We start from the raw sequence: 18505 nt of genomic DNA on the forward strand, positions 1-18505 counted from the left end.
TACTAAATGAGTTTTACTGTATAAGCAATATACCAATAGCACCTGCATATAAGGAGTTATGTCTTCAAAACCTATACTTTATTTGCTCTGCTTTTCGTCCACCATCTGCCCCCTCCTGCTGGGTGGAGGACATACCAAGGGAGGTGAATCATGCCTCCGCAGCTGTGACGACACTGAAATAATTCTATCAGGTGATTTCAATATTGATTTAATGAAAGACCCCCCACAATACTGGACACCTGCTTTAAAGGAGTTTGGACTGTCACAGATAATTATTGTACCTACCCGAGTTACCAGTACCTCAAGTACCTTAATTGATCATTTTTATACGACCAAACCAGATAACATATGTGAATTCTGTGTCCCCCCTATTGCTATCTCTGACCACTACCCCGTGTGTTCGACACGCAAAGCTAACTGCATGCAGCAAAAAGGTAAACATATTGAAATTCAATACCAAGACTTTAAAAATTTTGATGAAAATAATTTTTGTACAGATTTAATTAGCAAATGTAAATTTAAACACTCTTCTCCAACTTGATGATCCAAACAAAATATTGAACAGTTTTTATGATTTATTTAATGGCATTCTTAACAAGCATGCAAAAGTAAAAAACAAAAAGAGTCAAGACAGATATTCGACCTAAGTGGCTTACACAAGAAATTAATGAGGCTAGACATTTACGTGATTTTTCCATTTACGAGGGGATTCAGACAATTTCAGATTTTGGGGAAATAAGGTCACACAGCTAATTGATGAAGCCAAAACATCTTATTACAAATCAGCTATTGAAGAAAGCTCAAGTCCTAAAGAAATGGGGGGGGGTTATTTAAACCAATTGGCATCTCCAGACTCAAAAAACTTTACACCAACCCGTATCACTCAGAATGGTTCTGATTTTGAAAATTTACAGGTTATAGTTCAACTTGATATTTTTAATAAACACATTACAGAAGTATCCAGTAAGTTATTGTCAGATATGACAGTGCCAAATTTTGATTCTAAATTATTAAACAACTTTACAAAATCAAAACTTGGGAATGAAAACTTTTTCAGTATTCACCAAATTAGTGAGATAGAAGTATTTTTAAAATATGTTGAATGCTCTTGATTTAAATAAGTCAGCAGGTGTTGACTTTATTGGCCCTGTCTACTAAAACTCTCTGCTAATGTCATATGCAAATCCATTACACATCTTATAAATGCTAGCATCACTAATGGTGTATTTCCATAACATTTAAAGAAAGCAAAAATCACTCCTATTTTTAAGATTATGGTGACCATGCTGATCCAGGAAACTACAAACCTAATATATCAATTCTTCCAACATTGTAAAAATTAATTGAAAAAAACACATAGCCAATCAACTATAGGATTTTACCACTACCTTTGATCTTATATATAAATCACAATCTGGTTTTCCAAGAGTTTCATTCCTGTCAAACAGCATTTACAAAACTAACAGACAATTGGTTACAAGCTATGGATCAAGGAAATCTTGTAGGCATAACTTTTCTAGATTTTAGTAGTGTTTAATTTAGTTAATCACGATATTCTGATGAATAAACTTAAGTTGTATCACTTTGACCAAATGTCAATTAAATGGTTTTATTCCTATTTAAGCTCCAGGACTCAATCTGTAAAACTAAAGGTACATATATATTCCTCTAAATTCTTGCCCATCACAGCAGGTGTGCCTCAAGGTTCTATTTTAGGGCTACTTTTATTTTTACTGTATATAAATGATCTTCCTCTACATGTAAATCATACATATATTGATTTGCTTGCTGATGATGCAACTTTACATACCGGGTATATATCATTATAATGTGCATTCTATTGAAAATGCCCTAAATGTTGATTTGTGTGAGATTGAGAACTGGTGTTCCAGAAATCAAATGGTGTTGAATATTAATAAGACAAAATGTATGCTTATGGGAACTCAACATAGAAAATCTAAGTTAACATCTTCAAAATTAGATCTTTGTGTATCAGACGAAGTGCTAAAAAATGTTGAATCAGAGAAACTCCTGGGAGTGCATATTGATCATGCATTCATCATGTTCATTGCACTATAATTATCAGGGATTGACGTTAACTTTCAGATTCACTTGCCCAAAGGGCAAGTGATCTCAAATTTTGACTTGTCCGAATGCAAAACTTGGTTGCCCAAATAGGAAAATAATTTATTGCCGTAAATATTATGATAAGAAAAAGTGTGCACAGATACACTACAGTAACTATAAATCTGGAAAGTTGAGGTACCTGAAAAAATTTAGGTGGTACGTTTGGACATAAATGTATACTACCACTTTCCTTGTCAATTTAATCTGTAAACACACACTGCAATGCATCAATAACCATCCATTTCCTTTTTAATAAAAAATCATTTTGGGTAGGATCGTTTTGTTTTGTGAATTTTGATTGATGCAACGCTAAGGAAGATAGTTGCTATGAAACATAAATATCTTGATCAGGATAGGCCATATTATATTCTGTCAGTGTGAATGAATTAAGTAGTTAACAAAGTTGTAATACGTAGAGCGTATTTAACATGAAATAAAAAAGAATAACGAACCCGATTTTTAATGAACGATATAATCTAGAAATCCAAGGGAGCAATGTCAGTCATGTATCTGGCGGAAATCAAGTGTTCAATCTATTGTTTTATTTATAATTAATGTAAAATAGATACCAATATACATTTCTATCAGAAAAATTCACTTGCCCGATCGGACAAGTAAGTTGACAGTTTCACTTGCCCGAACTGAGAATTTACTTGTCCTGGGCAATCGGACAACCGTTAATGTCGATCCCTGATTATATTGATTATGTTTGCAAGTCCTTGACATATAAACTATTTACATTATGTAAGATTAAAAATTTTCTCCCATTACACACATGAAAACTGTTCTATAATGCATACATTCTGCTTTCTTTAAATTATTGTTGGACTATTTGGGGCAATGCTCCAGGTGCTGGCATAGAAAGACTTTTTAAACTACAAAAAAAAAGCAGCCAGAATTATATTAGATGTGGTCCCTGAGATTCCCCATCACTACCATTATTTGTGAAATTTGGGTTGGTTGACTATATATAAGTTGATTGATTTTCACAAATACATATTACTTTACAAAACACTTCATGTATGGCACCTGATTATCAGAGAGACTCCTTTGAATTCATTTCCTCTAATAATTATATCCTACATTCTGAATCCAATTATGACCTTAGTCTACAAAAGTATCGAACAAATATATTTAAAAATTCTTTTCAATATTCAGGCGTTCATTAATGGAACAAATTACCACTACATGTACGTTTTTCACCAACTGCACAAAATGAAGAAAAATTTATCATCAATGGATGCAACATTTCTTAATTTGTAACTTAATAATATATACTTTTTTCAAATGTATTTCACCTATGTCATATACATGTACTTGCATTTCTTCTGATTATTGTACTGTTGTATTCATAATTGTATTATACATGCATAGAGGGCCCCGAGGAAGACTATAGTGCTTTGCACTAATCGGCATATTCGGGTTACCCTCTTTAAATAAAGTATTATTATTATTATTTTAGAAATAGTAAGGTTTAAAAAAAAGCTTATATATCCTCTATTTATAAAAATGTTCACTTCTTATTTTATATCCAAAATTCCTTAATTTATGCATTGTTTTTGCAGTACTTGGTCAGGGTATCCAAAAAACCATCACTGGCTGCATTAGTGACAACGTTACTTTGGTCTTTGATCTCCCTGTAAATAAGTCTCTTACTGTGGATAGTTATATTTGGTATAAACAGATTTTAAACCCAAAGGATCCAAGCTTTGCCAAATACAAAGTAGCTGATAAAAACTTCCAAATCTTCGTAGATGATGTCAAGGATCGACTACTCCACAATCATGATGATTCATCACAGCTGAAAAATTTAGTTTTACTAAATGTGCAGAAAAGTGACATTTCTAAATATGTTCTTGTGATTAATTATGTCAATGTCACACAACAGTCGTCGGAGTATGTCCTGCAATTGTCAGTAAAAGGTATGAACAATTTTTAAGTAAAGAGAAAGTATATTGAACAGTTCTGGACGATTTCCAAATATGGAAGTCAGGAACGATAGCTGTGAATTGCTATAAATACACAGAATGAACAAGGTGCTAATCTTTCTGACCAATCAGATAATGGCATTTAGACAAACCCATGAGAAAATAAATAAAACATGGTTTAAACTATTTTGCCCAAAAGATTTTTTTAGAGAAAATTTTTTAAAAACTTTATGCATATGTATATTTATAAATTCTAAGTGGGATTAAAAATCTGTCACTACGAGGTACACATGTAGCAATCTCAAAAGTTTATCGTGTTAAGAAATTTGATATCAATGCGGCAGATTTTCAGTTTTTAGAGCCTGACATAAAAATATTTTCGTATGGGAATATAACAGTTTTAATTATTTCCTGAGTGTTTATTACAAAATTATCCAGTTTCTGGTATGCATGGTAAGTTATGATGATAAAAAGCATTCATCTACATTCCCTTTTCTCTATGTTTTACACTTTTCCTAATGTCCATTTAAAATGTATATAACATGGTATTCAGCACTCATGAAACCCGTGATATTTTAAAACTACATGTAGTCTATACGATGAACACTTGTATGCAGTAGATCTATACGCATAGAAACTATGTGTTATCAATGAAAATCGGACCACTAAGCAAAATTATATTTACCAACATAGAGCGTATTCTGGTTAATGTTGTAATTGATAATAGCTTGATGGTGTAATCTATTCCTCCATAAAGGATTGCATTGTTACATGCATTAATGTTTTTTTTCCTAGATGAAAATGTCAGATTTGTTCACGGTAAGTATGTATGTGGGGGATACCTTATTTTTCCAAACTTTTCACCTAACTTCCGAAGTTTTTTTGTCAAAAAAATATTTTTGAAGGAAAAAAGCAAAAGCACGTGTTCTCTTTTATTCCTTGGAAATATGTTTTGGGTGTGTAAAAATGCTGTTGTCTGACTGGGCAGAAAATATTTACATGTATATGATGAATATTTATAGCATCTTTCAGTTATCGTTCTTGACTTCCATATTTGGAAATCATCCAGACCTGTTGAAGACCTACTGAAGTGTATCTTATTTAGGCTCACCTGAGGCAAAGGTACAAGTGAGCTTTTCTGACCGAAAAGAGTCTTTCAACTGTCTGTCTCTGTTGTGTGTCTAACTACTATCAAAGGCTGATCCAGCACCGGGCATTCGCTCTCCTCCTACCCCCTAACCCCCTTTTGTATATGTTATTTATAGTCCCCAGGTAAAGTGTTGGCACGTAGTATAAGGACTGATTTAAACTTAAAGAAAATCTTAACTTACAACCACAAACTCACCCCTGCCCTGCACACACACACACACACAAAAGAAAATTTTGGAGATTGGACTTTTTTTTTGGCTTGTCAGAAAAAATCATTGAAATGAGCCCCCCCCCCCCCCCCCCCCCCCCGCTTCTGAAATTTCTGTATTGTCCATAAACTTCACTTTTTTAACTTCTCCAGAACATGGTTCCAATTAGAATCAAATTTTACACAAACACACAAAGTTTCTTCAAATGAAGAACCAAGTTTGGAGTGCTATCTTGACTATGTTGGAATCAGCTCCATCTGTCTGTCTAGCTATCTGTCTAGCTGTGCAACTGTGTCCAGACTACCTTCATAATGGAGAATTTTTGTAAGCTCATGCTAGACCAAAGATAGTCCTAAGGGTGTGTCATGACTTTAAATTAACATTATTTTGGACAAGCTCAAGGTCATGGGCAGGAAAAAGTTTATAATTTTTGTCTGGTCCACAACTTTCTAATGGAGAAACATTGGAAGTTCATACTTCACCCCAAAATTACTTAGATCTTATGAATATGTCATGAACAACCTGTATACCTAATTCCATTTTTAGACATTCAGAAAATGCATAATTCCTGTCCTGGCCGTATCTTGTAATGAAGAAACATTGGAGGCCCATCAAAAAAAAAAAAAATTAAGTCTATATAATGACCTTCACAAAGATCATTCCAGTAAGTTCAAGGTCACTTGCAGAAAATGTGTAAAATCAGTAGCTTCGTAAGAGGTACTGTAAAATCACATATTTTCATGGGGGTCAGATTTTCATGGTTTGAGAAAAAAATATGGGTTTGAGGGAATTTAATTTTGTGGATGAAGAATTATTGAGTAGTTATGTATATATGACATTTTACATTTCGTGGTGGACATGAATTCGTGGGTCTCTTCATACCTCGAAAACTAATTAAAAATTAAACCCCAATTACAAAAAAATTAGTGATTTCACAGTAAAACATTGATTGCAGTTTTCAGCCAAAGCTTGCTTATGATTTGAGAATGCATCACCACATTATTTATGACATTTGGGTAAGTTCAAGGTCACTGGTAAAATTTATGGCTACATCATTACTTTGTAACAGGCAGACTTTGAAAACCCATACTTGACTCAAGGATTGCTTATGACAAAAAAATGTATAATTCTTTTCTAGGCATACCGGTAATCTTTGTAAAGAACAAAGATTGGAAGCCCATATTGAGAAAAAGATGGTTCATATGACCTGACGATGTGCTTTGTTGCCAGTTTATGTTTTTGGAGAACATAAATTTTGGAAATCATATAAATCTAAATATCTATATCAGACTTCTGTTCTGTATCCTGAATAACAGGATTTAAGAATGCCCTCCAGCTTACAAATCTGTATTTTCTAGAAGTTTAACAAATGGCCCATTTGATAAATTAAATAAATTCTAGGGTTATGAGACTGCTTTCTTTTTTGGTCACCTGAGTCATTCAGATGACCTTTTGTTTTCTGTTCTCATCCGTCGTCATGTGGTGTGCATTGTGCGATGTGTTTCGACTGTTAACATTTGAACATAGCTTCTTTTCAGGAACCTCTCAATTAATTTCAACCAATTTTGGCATATGGCATCTATGAGTGAAGGGAAAATTGTTAATTTCTTGGTCTCTTCCCCCTGGGTCCTGAGGGGTGGGGCCTAAACCATAAAAATTAGTGCAATCTTCAAAAATCTTCTTCTTTACTCCTGATCGTCAAGCAGTTGAACTGTTGCCATGGTTGTAATAAGCATTGAGCTCTCTTCCAAAATTTGGACATTTGTGGCCCCAGATTCAGGGTTCTTGAAAGGCTCTATTTGATAATATAGTGAAAATGCATTAATTCTTTGGTGAAAATGCATGATTTTTTAAAATATCTTTTTCTCAGCTATTGGGTATTTAATAGACAAACCAATTGCATGGTTATGATGGGCAAGGGTGCCTCTTTCAAAATTTTGAAATTCATAGCCCCTGGGTCAGGGGTTTTAGTGTAAGGAAGGAGCAATGTTGAATATATAGTGAAAATGCATTAAATCTTTGAAAATCTTCTATCCTTCTGGGTATTAAGCAAACAAAATGCATGGTTATCAGCAAGGGTGCTTCTTCCAAAATTTTTTAATGTCATGGCCCCAGGGCCAGGGCTTTTGGTGTCAGGGTGGGGCTTTATTGATTATTTTTGGAAATGCATCAATTCTTTGAAAATCTTCTTCTCTGCTCCTTGGTATTTAGAAGATAAACTATGTGCATAGTTATGATAAGCAATGTTTTCTAATTCCAAAACTGTGAATTTTATGACCCCCTGTGTAAGGGATTCTGGTGTTAGGGTGGGGCTGTACATGTATTTAAATGTACAGTGAAAATGCATTATTTCATTGAAAAGATACTGCTCTTCTCCTGGGCATGAAGGATGGGTATTTTTACCACATGTATTTGTGAAATTCTGAACTACTTGGTCAAGTGTTTTGGTGCTGGACAGGACTCTATTAATTTGTATTCTACTTAGAGAAGGTATATCCATTTGCTATTCACCTAAACACCTATGATATTTAATCACTGTAAAAAATGTAATTGAAAGGTCAATTGAGTAAGCGATAATACAAGAATTTTTATAATATATAAAAACACTTTCATAGTTTTTAAGGATCAGGGAGACTTGTGAATACAGTAATACTTGTCTAATCCGGACACCATTGGTTCCAAAAAAAAAATTGGCCAGATTGGACAACATTCCGGATTAGAAAATATTTTTAACAATTAAATTTATTGAAAGGACTTAAAGTTTACGTTGGATTAAGCAAGATTTCAGAATACACAACATCCAGATTAGACAAGTTTCACTGTAATAGATAAAAAAAAAATGAGACAAAATACCTTATTTTTATACATTAAATGTTCTTCAATGACCAAGAGAGGCCAGAGAGAAAGATGGGTTTACAAATAGTGCATAAGCACTTTTGTTTTGTTTTGTTTACATGGTGATAGTAACATACAGGGGCAAGTACAGGTAAGTAAATATATCTTCTTTAAGATTTGTTACTAGACTAATTATATTGTTGATCCTTGATCATCCTATTTCTTTCAGTTTATATCGTTTTATTTTTATACTTCTGTGGATCCTTTATAGTGTTGTTTTATACTCAGGTGACCATTAGGGTCCTTGGGCCTCCTGTTTGATAAAGTGTGTTTATCAATTTCAGATGTTTGCTTTGAGAATCCCAGGGTAAAGGATGGATGTGTTTTTTCAACTTGTTTCACAGGAGAAAATGGGAAGCTTACAATGGTAACAAATTTTATCCAAGATGTGGTCAAATTGAAAAAGTGAAATCTCATGGGGAAAGGGAAATGTCCATTTATCATAATCAATTTTGGTGATGGCAACAAGTATATGTAGACCAAAATTTCTATGCACAAGAAAGACCACCATTTGTAGAAAAAGAATTGCATATTATTAGAACATAGGATGAGTTTCATGTGCCTCAGAGGCATTCATTCATCTTAGGCCATCCTTAAAAAATTGTTTGTTTGGAATTGCCACCTGGGAGGTTTCAGACTCAGGAGGGAGGGAGAGAAATTATTAATTTTTTTTTTAAATTTAAAAATTGATGATAAAAATCTCAATAAGGAATGAACACATTATTTTCCATCTTTTTGTAAAGGGTATCTCTCATCAACCAGGAACCCAGTTTTGCTTAGATCCTACACTTATTAAGTGATTAGGTGGCACATATGGTAACAGGCCAAGAATTGATTGAATTAAAAAAAAAATCTTCATATTTTTGGTCAATAAAATTTTTCCAGGAGGGGTCATTTCAATGAGGCAGGAGGCAATTCCAAACAAACAATAATTTTATTTTGGCCATATTTATTTGTCTGAAGGATCTTGAAAATGTTAAAGTCACATAAAAAGTTCATTTTTCTAATATACATCAATCATATTTCCAACACAGAAAATATACCTTGGTCAAAATTTGTGTCAAATTACAGAACATATCGGTTGTATGATATCTTCTTTCATTCAGACTAATGAAACAGACATGATGCAAACTGTGAATGGCTACACAGTGATAAAAAAGTGTACCAAAGGTATGTCTGTCAGCTACTTGTGTTGTAATGCAGCCGGAAAATGTGAGGAGCAGATGTTCAAAGTACCAGAACATGATAAAGGTATGTTCTTATTACATATTATTTGGAACTACAGTCCCTGAAAGGTTCTACTTTCCCACTTGAATGGTGAGTGAACGCTAAACGAATGCAGAGCCAACAGTGTGTGAACACTGAATGGTGAGCAAATGCAGAATGCAAATGTATGTGCAAAGTGAAGGGTGAACAAACAATAAACACAAGCATTCAGAATTTCTCTAATGTTTTCCTTGCATTGTACATATTCTATTGTCAGGTACAAAAAAGTAATCTTGTAAATAAATAAATTTTGTAGTGCCAACATTACCAGTCAAGTTTAAATCTTTTTTGTTCTGAACACTGCCAGAACAAATATAGAAATTAAACTAGAAACTCATTGCGAGCAATGAGAGGTCTTCCGTCCGATTCTGAAAATAAAAACGAAAATTCAAGCTGAAAAAGTGATAAAAGAAATTCAGACACTCTGGAATTGTAACCCTGGTCGTCAGCGTGCAAATTCAACGTGCTATCTCCTTTAACCGGAAGTTAACCTTTTCAAGGTTACTCTAGACATTTGCACTCTGAATAACATATTTAAAATTCATTTCAAATACTATATCTATAAAGAATATTAATGAGAAAGTAAAATACTCAAATTATTTAGTTTTTCTCTTATAACCAGAAGTTGTCGTTTTTGTTTCCAGTGGGACCAACATTTTTCGAATCTGCGAAAAAGATGCAATAAAGTGATGCAATTTTTAATTAAGAAAAGAAAAGTTAAAATTTTTATTTCTTTTATCACTTCCGGTGACGACTGGAAGTAACGGCTGATGCTCTGAACCCAAATGGTTTTGCCTACATCTTAAGGACTGTTGCTCATATAAGTTTGTTGTCTTAATCTCTTACCATTTTCGAGTTCTTGCTCAGACAACTTCTTGTATAGAACTTTTCAAGATCTCTTGAGTAGTTTTAATTGTAATAAACAGGATATATTAGGGATTGTTTAACCTACCAAGCCAACCTTCTTTTTTTTTTAGATTTCGTCAAATCAGTGTTTTTGCAATTCTCAATGCATTTCCTGTGTAAAATGTTGATAAAAAGGACCTACATAATTTTTCACCATAATATTTCTCCAAAACTCACTTATTTCATATGGTTTTTGTTTTATATATGCTAGACTTTGACCCGTGGGTGCACGGGTTGACATTGTTATGAATGCATCCATGTGCATATCAGACATTTACAAAATAGATACATCGACACATTCATATTGTAAGGTACTTTTGAAATGAACAATGAATGTGAATACAATTCTTTTTTTTTTGTTTGTGTGTGTGTGTGTGTTTTGCAAAATTGTTGCGTAACTGCATAGCGCAGAAGGGTTTTGACCCCCAGTTAGCTATAAATCAAGTCATGAGTTCAAATCATGCCGGAGCTTACATAAATTTCACCTTCCCAAACAAATTTAATAAAAGAAATTATGGATATTTATTGAAAATATGACAACAACAAAGAGTTGAGCATTGCTGATACATATCTAGCAAAGTAATGAAAATGAAGAAATGTGCGAAGCTGGTATTTTTACACAATCAGTTATTAAACTAAAGGTGTAAAAAATTTTGTAACAATTTTAACACTGCAGGTCTCAACTTCTCAATTTGTTCAAAATATGACCTCAACAATAAAAGAGTTAAGCACTGCTAATACATATACTTTATATATACACAGGTAATAGACATGTATATAATCTGTAAAAGCAGAGATGAAAATGGAAAAAGGTGCTATACTGGTATTTTTACACAATTTAGCAGATGTGATGCAGAACAGATTATTTTGCAAATGCCCCCCCCCCCCCCCCCCAAAAAAAAAAACATACTGGATGTTCAAGAGATCATAATTAAAAATTAAGAATATCAAATGTACTAAGTCTTTATATATGATACTAGACTTTGACCCGTGCGTGCACGGGTTGACATTGTTATGAATGCATCCATGTGCATATTGGACATTTACAAAATAGATACATCCACACATTCATATTGTAAGGTACTTTCGAAATAAACAATGAATGTGAATACAATTCTTTTTTTGTTGTTGTTTTTTTTGTTTGTTGGTTGGTTTTTGTGTGTGTGTGTGTGTTTTGCAAAATTGTTGCATAACGGCGTAGCGCAGAATTTTCATTTCCAATGACTTCTAGATATTTTAGCTGAAAATGTAAATATAGAAACAAGACAAGGACATACCGGTACCTATCTCTATTTTTGAGTTACTTCCCTTAACAGCTATAATTACATATTATTCATAAGGGTCGAAGGAGTCAGACTGGTTGATTGATTCTATCATGTAATTGATTGAAACACATTGTCATAAAAATATTGGCATGGATTTATTTCAATTTTTATTCGTAGTTACTAAATACTGCTTCCTTCATACAACCTAGAAACTGATCTCAGTCGGTCTACCTTTCAGCATATGTCACATCTTTGCCTTTCCCAGCATACTAAGCATAACTATGATAAATGACGACCTGTTGACTCTTTGTCTCCTGAATACAATTTACAACGAAGCCATTACTACTTTTTTTCTTGCTGTATAGATGATTCTACCCGTTGAAGGAAGTACACATGCTTTTTGTTTACCTCTGTAAACTTATGCTTTATTAGCTCACCTGAGCCAAAAGCTCAAGTGAGCTTTTCTGATCAAAATTTGTCCGTTGTCTGTCGTCGTTGTCGTTGGTGTTGGCGTTGTTGTTGTTGTTGTAAACTTTTCACATTTTCATCTTCTTCTCAAGAACCACTGGGCCAAATTCAACCAAACTTGCCACAAAGCATCCTTGGGTAAAGGGGATTCAAGTTTGTTCAAATGAAGGGCCACGCCCTCTTTCAAGGGGAGATAATTAGGAATTAGTGAAAAAATAATGGCATCATTTAAAAATCTTCTTCTCAAGAACCACTGGGCCAGGAAAGATGAAACTTATGTGGAAACATTCTCAGGTAGTGTAGATTCAAGTGTGTTCAAATCATGACCCCCGGGGGTAGGGTGGGGCCACAATGGGGGATCCAAGTTTTACATAGAAATATATAGGAAAATATCTTTAAAAATCTTCTTCTTAAGAACAGTAAAGCCATGATTGGTCATATTTATATGGAAGCATCCTCAGGTAGTGTAGATTCAAGTTTGTTCAAATCATGACCCCCGGGGGTAGGGTGGGGCCACAATGGGGGATCCAATTTTTACATAGAAATATATAGGAAAATATCTTTAAAAATCTTCTTCTTAAGAACAGCAAAGCCATGATTGGTCATATTTTTATGGAAGCATCCTCAGGTAGTGTAGATTCAAGTTTGTTCAAATCATGACCCCCGGGGGTAGGGTGGGGCCACAATGGGGGATCCAAGTTTTACATATATATAGGAAAATATCTTTAAAAATCTTCTTCTTAAGAACAGCAAAGCCATGATTGGTCATATTTTTATGGAAGCATCCTCAGGTAGTGTAGATTCAAGTTTGTTCAAATCAATACCCCCAGGGGTAGGGTGGGGCCACAATGGGGGATCCAAGTTTTACATAGATATATATAGGAAAATATCTTTAAAAATCTTCTTCTTAAGAACAGCAAAGCCATGATTGGTCATATTTTTATGGAAGCATCCTCAGGTAGTGTATATTCAAGTTTGTTCAAATCATGATCCCCCGGGGTAGGGTGGGGCCACAATGGGGGATCCAAGTTTTACATAGAAATATATAGGAAAAAATCTTTAAAAATCTTCTTAAGAACAGTAAAGCCAAGATTGGTCATATTTATATGGAAGCATCTTCAGGTAGTGTAGATTCAAGTTTGTTCAAATCATGATCCTCCGGGGTATGGTGGGGCCACAATGGGGGATCCAAGTTTTACATAGAAATATATAGGAAAAAATCTTTAAAATCTTCTTCTTAAGAACAGCAAAGCCATGATTGGTCATATTTTTATGGAAGCATCCTCAGGTAGTGTAGATTCAAGTTTGTTCAAATCATGACCCCCAGGGATAGGTTGGGGCCACAATGGGGGATCAGTTAGGAAAATATCGTTAAAAATCTTCTTCTTAAGAACAGTAAAGCCATGATTGGTCATTTTTATATGGAAGCATCCTCAGATAGTGAAGATTCAAGTTTGTTCAAATCATTACCCCAGGGATAGGTTGGGGCCACAATGGGTGATCAAAGTTTACAGAGGAATATATAGGAAAAAGTCTTTTTCTCAAGAACAGAAAAGCCATGATTAATCAAATTGATATGGAGGCATCTTTGGGTAGTGTAGAATGAAATTTGTTCAAATGAGGGCCCCCGGGGTAGGGTGGGGCCACAATGGGGGATCAAGTTTTTACAAATGAATACATGGGAAAAAAATCTGCTGCTCAAGAACAACAAAGCCATTTGTTATATTGATATGAAAGCATCATCAGGTAGTTTAAAATTCAACACCCCCCTCCCTGTAAACTTTTCAATACTGTACTGATTTTTGCTTTTTTTCCTAGCCAATGTGCTCAGGTGAGCGATGTGGCCAATGGGCCTCTTGTTGGTTTTTATCGCTTAGAGAATTCTACACGGAATTCTACACTCTCAATCACTATTTCATAAGTGAAAAAAACCCATGTATTTAACCTTTTTTTCTCTCAGGAAAACTTTGACTCGCCAATGTCCGTAAAATATAACATAGGTCCTTCAAAAATGCAAGGATTTTTAAGGATTTATTTAAAACAAATGAAAATAGCCCAGGATTCACACAGAAAAAAACATCATTAATAAAGATGAAAACGTAAATTAAAGGTAAAAAAAATGAGAAAGAAAATTAAGACATAATCGGGATTAAACCCAAAATAATAGAACACCGCTGACGTTGGAGGTTAGTGTGCAAGGTACAAGCCACCCGAGGAGCTCCGAGTGCCCACCTGCTCGTTGGAGTTTACGGAGACAGCCGCCATTTTGGATCCGCTTCAAATTTTAAAATGCGAATATCTAGAGTTTGGATTTATCAATTCTTAAACAAATTATATATTAGGCCTTTTTGGAAATGCCTCTATTAACCCTACTAATATAAAAGAAAAATATTGAAAGACAAAAAAGTTAGAAAATTCAACTTTTTAAATTCGCATCCGGTAACAACAGGAAGTACCGACGACGAACGAAAGGTCATGTCCTGGCTAGGATTTATCACGATCTATAATCCCTGAAAGTTTCACATTGATAACTTTTACCGTTCTTGAGATTATCTGCTGACAAAATGTCTTTTTAAATTCAGAAAATGGTCGGTAACTTGGCACCAGAAGTGATTTTCCAAAAAATCTCTCGGATAAAATAACTTCAGATTACAAGACATTCTTCCTGCAAATTTCATTAAATTTCATCGAGTAGTCTTTGAGAAATCACGTGCACAAAATTAGATGGGCGGAAAAATAATAAGAAGAAACAGTAGAATCACTATAAGGTCTTCCATGAAGATGGAAGACCTTAAAAATAAATAAAGATTCCACAAACTTCACCGGAAAATGAAGTGGGTTGGTATGTGGTCAAATCTACTGAGAAGGCATTTGGCCTTCCCAGGATTTGATCATGTGACGGACCCACATCATTTCCCAGTGAAGTTTTTAAACTTTCTTATTTATATCTTAAGTGTTATCTATAATTCGCAGAACTATGCTGAGTGGCCAAAATTATTGCACCAAACATGGCCGACATTGCTTGATGAGTTGAGTGAGCATATTTCGAAACTAATTATTACAATAAATAATTATTGTACTTACTTTTGTTTGTAAGTATTTAGCAGCATAGCCTCTCTGAATTATCACTTGGCATAATCTTGATGGAATTGATGCATACAGGCTTCAGATATATACTTGAGAGAGTCCATTCCATATCCTGATCACTGCAGCAATGAGATCTTGTGTACTTTTAATCTGATCTATCTCTCAGTTGAGTTTAACTTTATTGCAACGCCAGACAGTTTCTATAATGTTCAGATCTGGGGATTGTGCAGGCCAAATAAATATCTGAATTCCATTTTCCTGTTTCCATGCAGATGTCTGTCTTGATGAATGAGGGGTAGCATTGTCATCTTGGAATATAAATTGTCTATTTCCAAAAACTTTTGCAACTACTGGCTAAAGATGGGTATACTTCAGTGAGTAAAAATTACCATCAACAGGTATGATTATACCAATTCCTTTGTAAGTTATACACCCCCAAAACATGCAACTTACTTTGACTGGTGATTAATGCTGAATCGGGCAGTATAGTTTCCACTTTTCCGAGGCCTTTCTCCACAAACTGAGTTATTCTGTCCAATTACCACCTGCATTTTGTCAGAAAAATAACTTTCATCTACTGTTCATTTGTCCAGTGTCTCCTATTTCTATACCATAAAATTCAGCTTTGTTGATTCACTCTGTTGATGGTCTAAGTCTTCTGATTTTTTTCCCCTTCTGCAGCCCTCCTGTTCTAATCTACGGTGAACAGTTCTAACTGATACATGTACTTTTACAGATACTGTGTTGTTAAAATCTGTAGCAATATCAGGTGGAGATTGTCTAATATTTGTTTTTACCAGTCTAACAATTTTAAGATCATCTGTCATCAGTCTTGGACTGCCAATTTTCTGGTTTTCCACACTTCCAGATTCATTGAATTTCTTTAAAATTTGCCCAATTGTGCTTCGATGTATTCCTAGTGTTTCGCTTATTTTGTTGTTATTAATCCCCTCAAGTTTAAATCTAAATTAATTCCTTTACGCTGGATGACAACTCTTGTTTTTTCTTTAACATTATTTAATTACATTCGTTACAATACCAAAAATCGTCTGCTTTTCGTAAATATTCAAGGTTCTCCTAAACAATCATACCCAAGTAAATTATTACCTATGATGTTTTTTCTGACAAGTTATCCATCCCGATAAAAACAGAATATAAATACAATGACAATGCTAACGGCAATGACATCAGCCATGTTTGTTGCAATACTTTTGGCACTTAGTGTAGTTCTTGCATGTATTTTTATAGTAACTGAAAAACATGTTAGAAATGATTATTTTTGTAAATATGCTCCATGTGGTTAATCAACTCAGATCATCGTCTCTTTATCAATGATTTGTTGTCTTTGACACGACAACAAAATATTGCGATGCTGTAAGTACATGTATCTGCATATTACCGTATTATTTGTAATCTATAGCATTGTTCTTAATTAAAATACACTTACATTTACAACAACTTTTATTTTATAGAATATGTTAATAAATTACAATTAATTTAATAAAATAATAATAAATATTGTTGATATTTTTTCCATACAATAATGATTTTTTAAATATGATATTAATCTATTATTAAAATTCAAAACCTGTAGACCCTTGCACACACATTCTTTTATTTGGAAGCAGTTTGTGGTATTTCATACTTCTATGGATCCCTTACAGTATTGTATTATACTCAGGTGACCATTAAGGCCCATGGGCCTCTTGTCATGTTACATTTTCATCAATGATAGTCTTGATTTTCAGTAAAAGGTGTTTTGCTTATACTTACATCATATCCAACTGACAAAAATTTGAGCAAGTGTAATCATAGGAAAAGTTATGAATTACACAAATTCCTCAGAACCACTGGACCAATTTCAACCAAACTTAGATCAAAGCATTCTTGGGAGAAGGACATTCAAGTTTGTTCAAAAAAGGGCAACATCCACATACCTTCTTAAAGAGAAGATTATTAAGAAATGCAAAAATAGGATGGATGTCTTTAGAAATCTTCTTCTTAAGAACACGGGGCCAGAAAAGATGAAACCTTTGTGGAAGCTTCCTGACTTAGTGTAGATTCAAGTTTTTTTTCAAATCATGGCTCCTGGGGATAGGATAGGACCACAATATGAGTTAAGAGTTTTACATAGGAATATATAGGAAAAAAAACTTAGAGAATCTTTTTCTCAAGAACAGCAGGGCCATGATTAGTGATATTACTATGCAGGTATCCTGAGATAGTGTAAATAAGAACAACAAGACTATAATTCATGTCAGATACAAATATGTCAGCATCCTCAGTTAGTGTATATTCAAGGACATTAACTTTCAGATTCATTTGCCCTTTGGGCAAGTGATTTCAAACTTTGACTTGTCCGAATGCAAAACTTGGTTGCCCAGAAATAGGAGTAAAGAATATTGTTTATTACTGTAAATGTTTTGATAAGAAAAAAATTGACCAAATACACTATCACTTTGGCAAGTTGATTTTCATGAAAGCATATCCATGCTGCATTAAATGTGTATCACTGTCCTTGTCAATTTAACCTGTTAACACACACTGCCATGCAGTAAATACCCTCCGTTTTTCTTTTTAAAAAATCATATTTTAAAAAATTGTGAATTTTCAGAGATAACTGTGAAGAAACGGTAAAGGAAGGCATACATATCTTAAAAGTTCTTAGATGTAGAGCGTATTTACCACAAAAGAAAACATAATAACGAACCCAGTTTTTTAATGGAAGGTATAATCTAAAAATGGTACTAAGGAATTCCGAATGCAAATCAATGTCAGTCAGGTATCTGGTGGAAATCAAATGTTCAATATATTGTTTGATTTATAAATAAATGTAACCTAAATAAATATTTACATCTCTCTGAGAAAAAAATCAATTGCCGGATCGGACAAGTAAGTCAACAGTTTCACTTGCCCAAACTGAGAATTTACTTGTCCCCGGCAATCGGACAACCGTTATTGTCGATCCCTGATATTAAAATCCTGGCCCTAGGGGTAGGATGGGGCAACAATAAAGGATCAAAGTATGTAGGGGGAAAATATTTAAAAATCTATTTCTCAAGAACAGCAGAGCCATAATTATTGGTATAACCATGCAAGCATCTTCAGTTAGTGTAGATTTAAGTTTGTTCAAATCATGACCCCTGGGGTAGTTTGAGGCCACTATAAAGGATCAAAGTTTTAAATGGGAGAAAGTAGAAAAAAA

At 34.0% G+C, this 18505-nt stretch overlaps 1 protein-coding gene across 1 annotated transcript in view; it reads left to right on the plus strand.

The window, feature by feature from the left end:
* Positions 1-18505, plus strand: part of LOC133172160 (uncharacterized) — a 54526-nt gene that overhangs the window by 23043 nt on the left and 12978 nt on the right. Inside the window, exons 2-4 of the mRNA XM_061307001.1 lie at positions 3693-4049; positions 8593-8675; positions 9415-9559. Of these exons, the coding sequence (XP_061162985.1) occupies positions 3693-4049; positions 8593-8675; positions 9415-9559 (585 nt within the window). The remainder of the gene's footprint in view (positions 1-3692; positions 4050-8592; positions 8676-9414; positions 9560-18505) is intronic.

This window comes from Saccostrea echinata, unplaced genomic scaffold (genome assembly GCF_033153115.1).
Source record: "Saccostrea echinata isolate AGI-Se365-2 ecotype Australia unplaced genomic scaffold, CSIRO_AGI_Sech_v1 ptg000054l, whole genome shotgun sequence".
Lineage (NCBI taxonomy): Eukaryota > Metazoa > Mollusca > Bivalvia > Ostreida > Ostreidae > Saccostrea > Saccostrea echinata.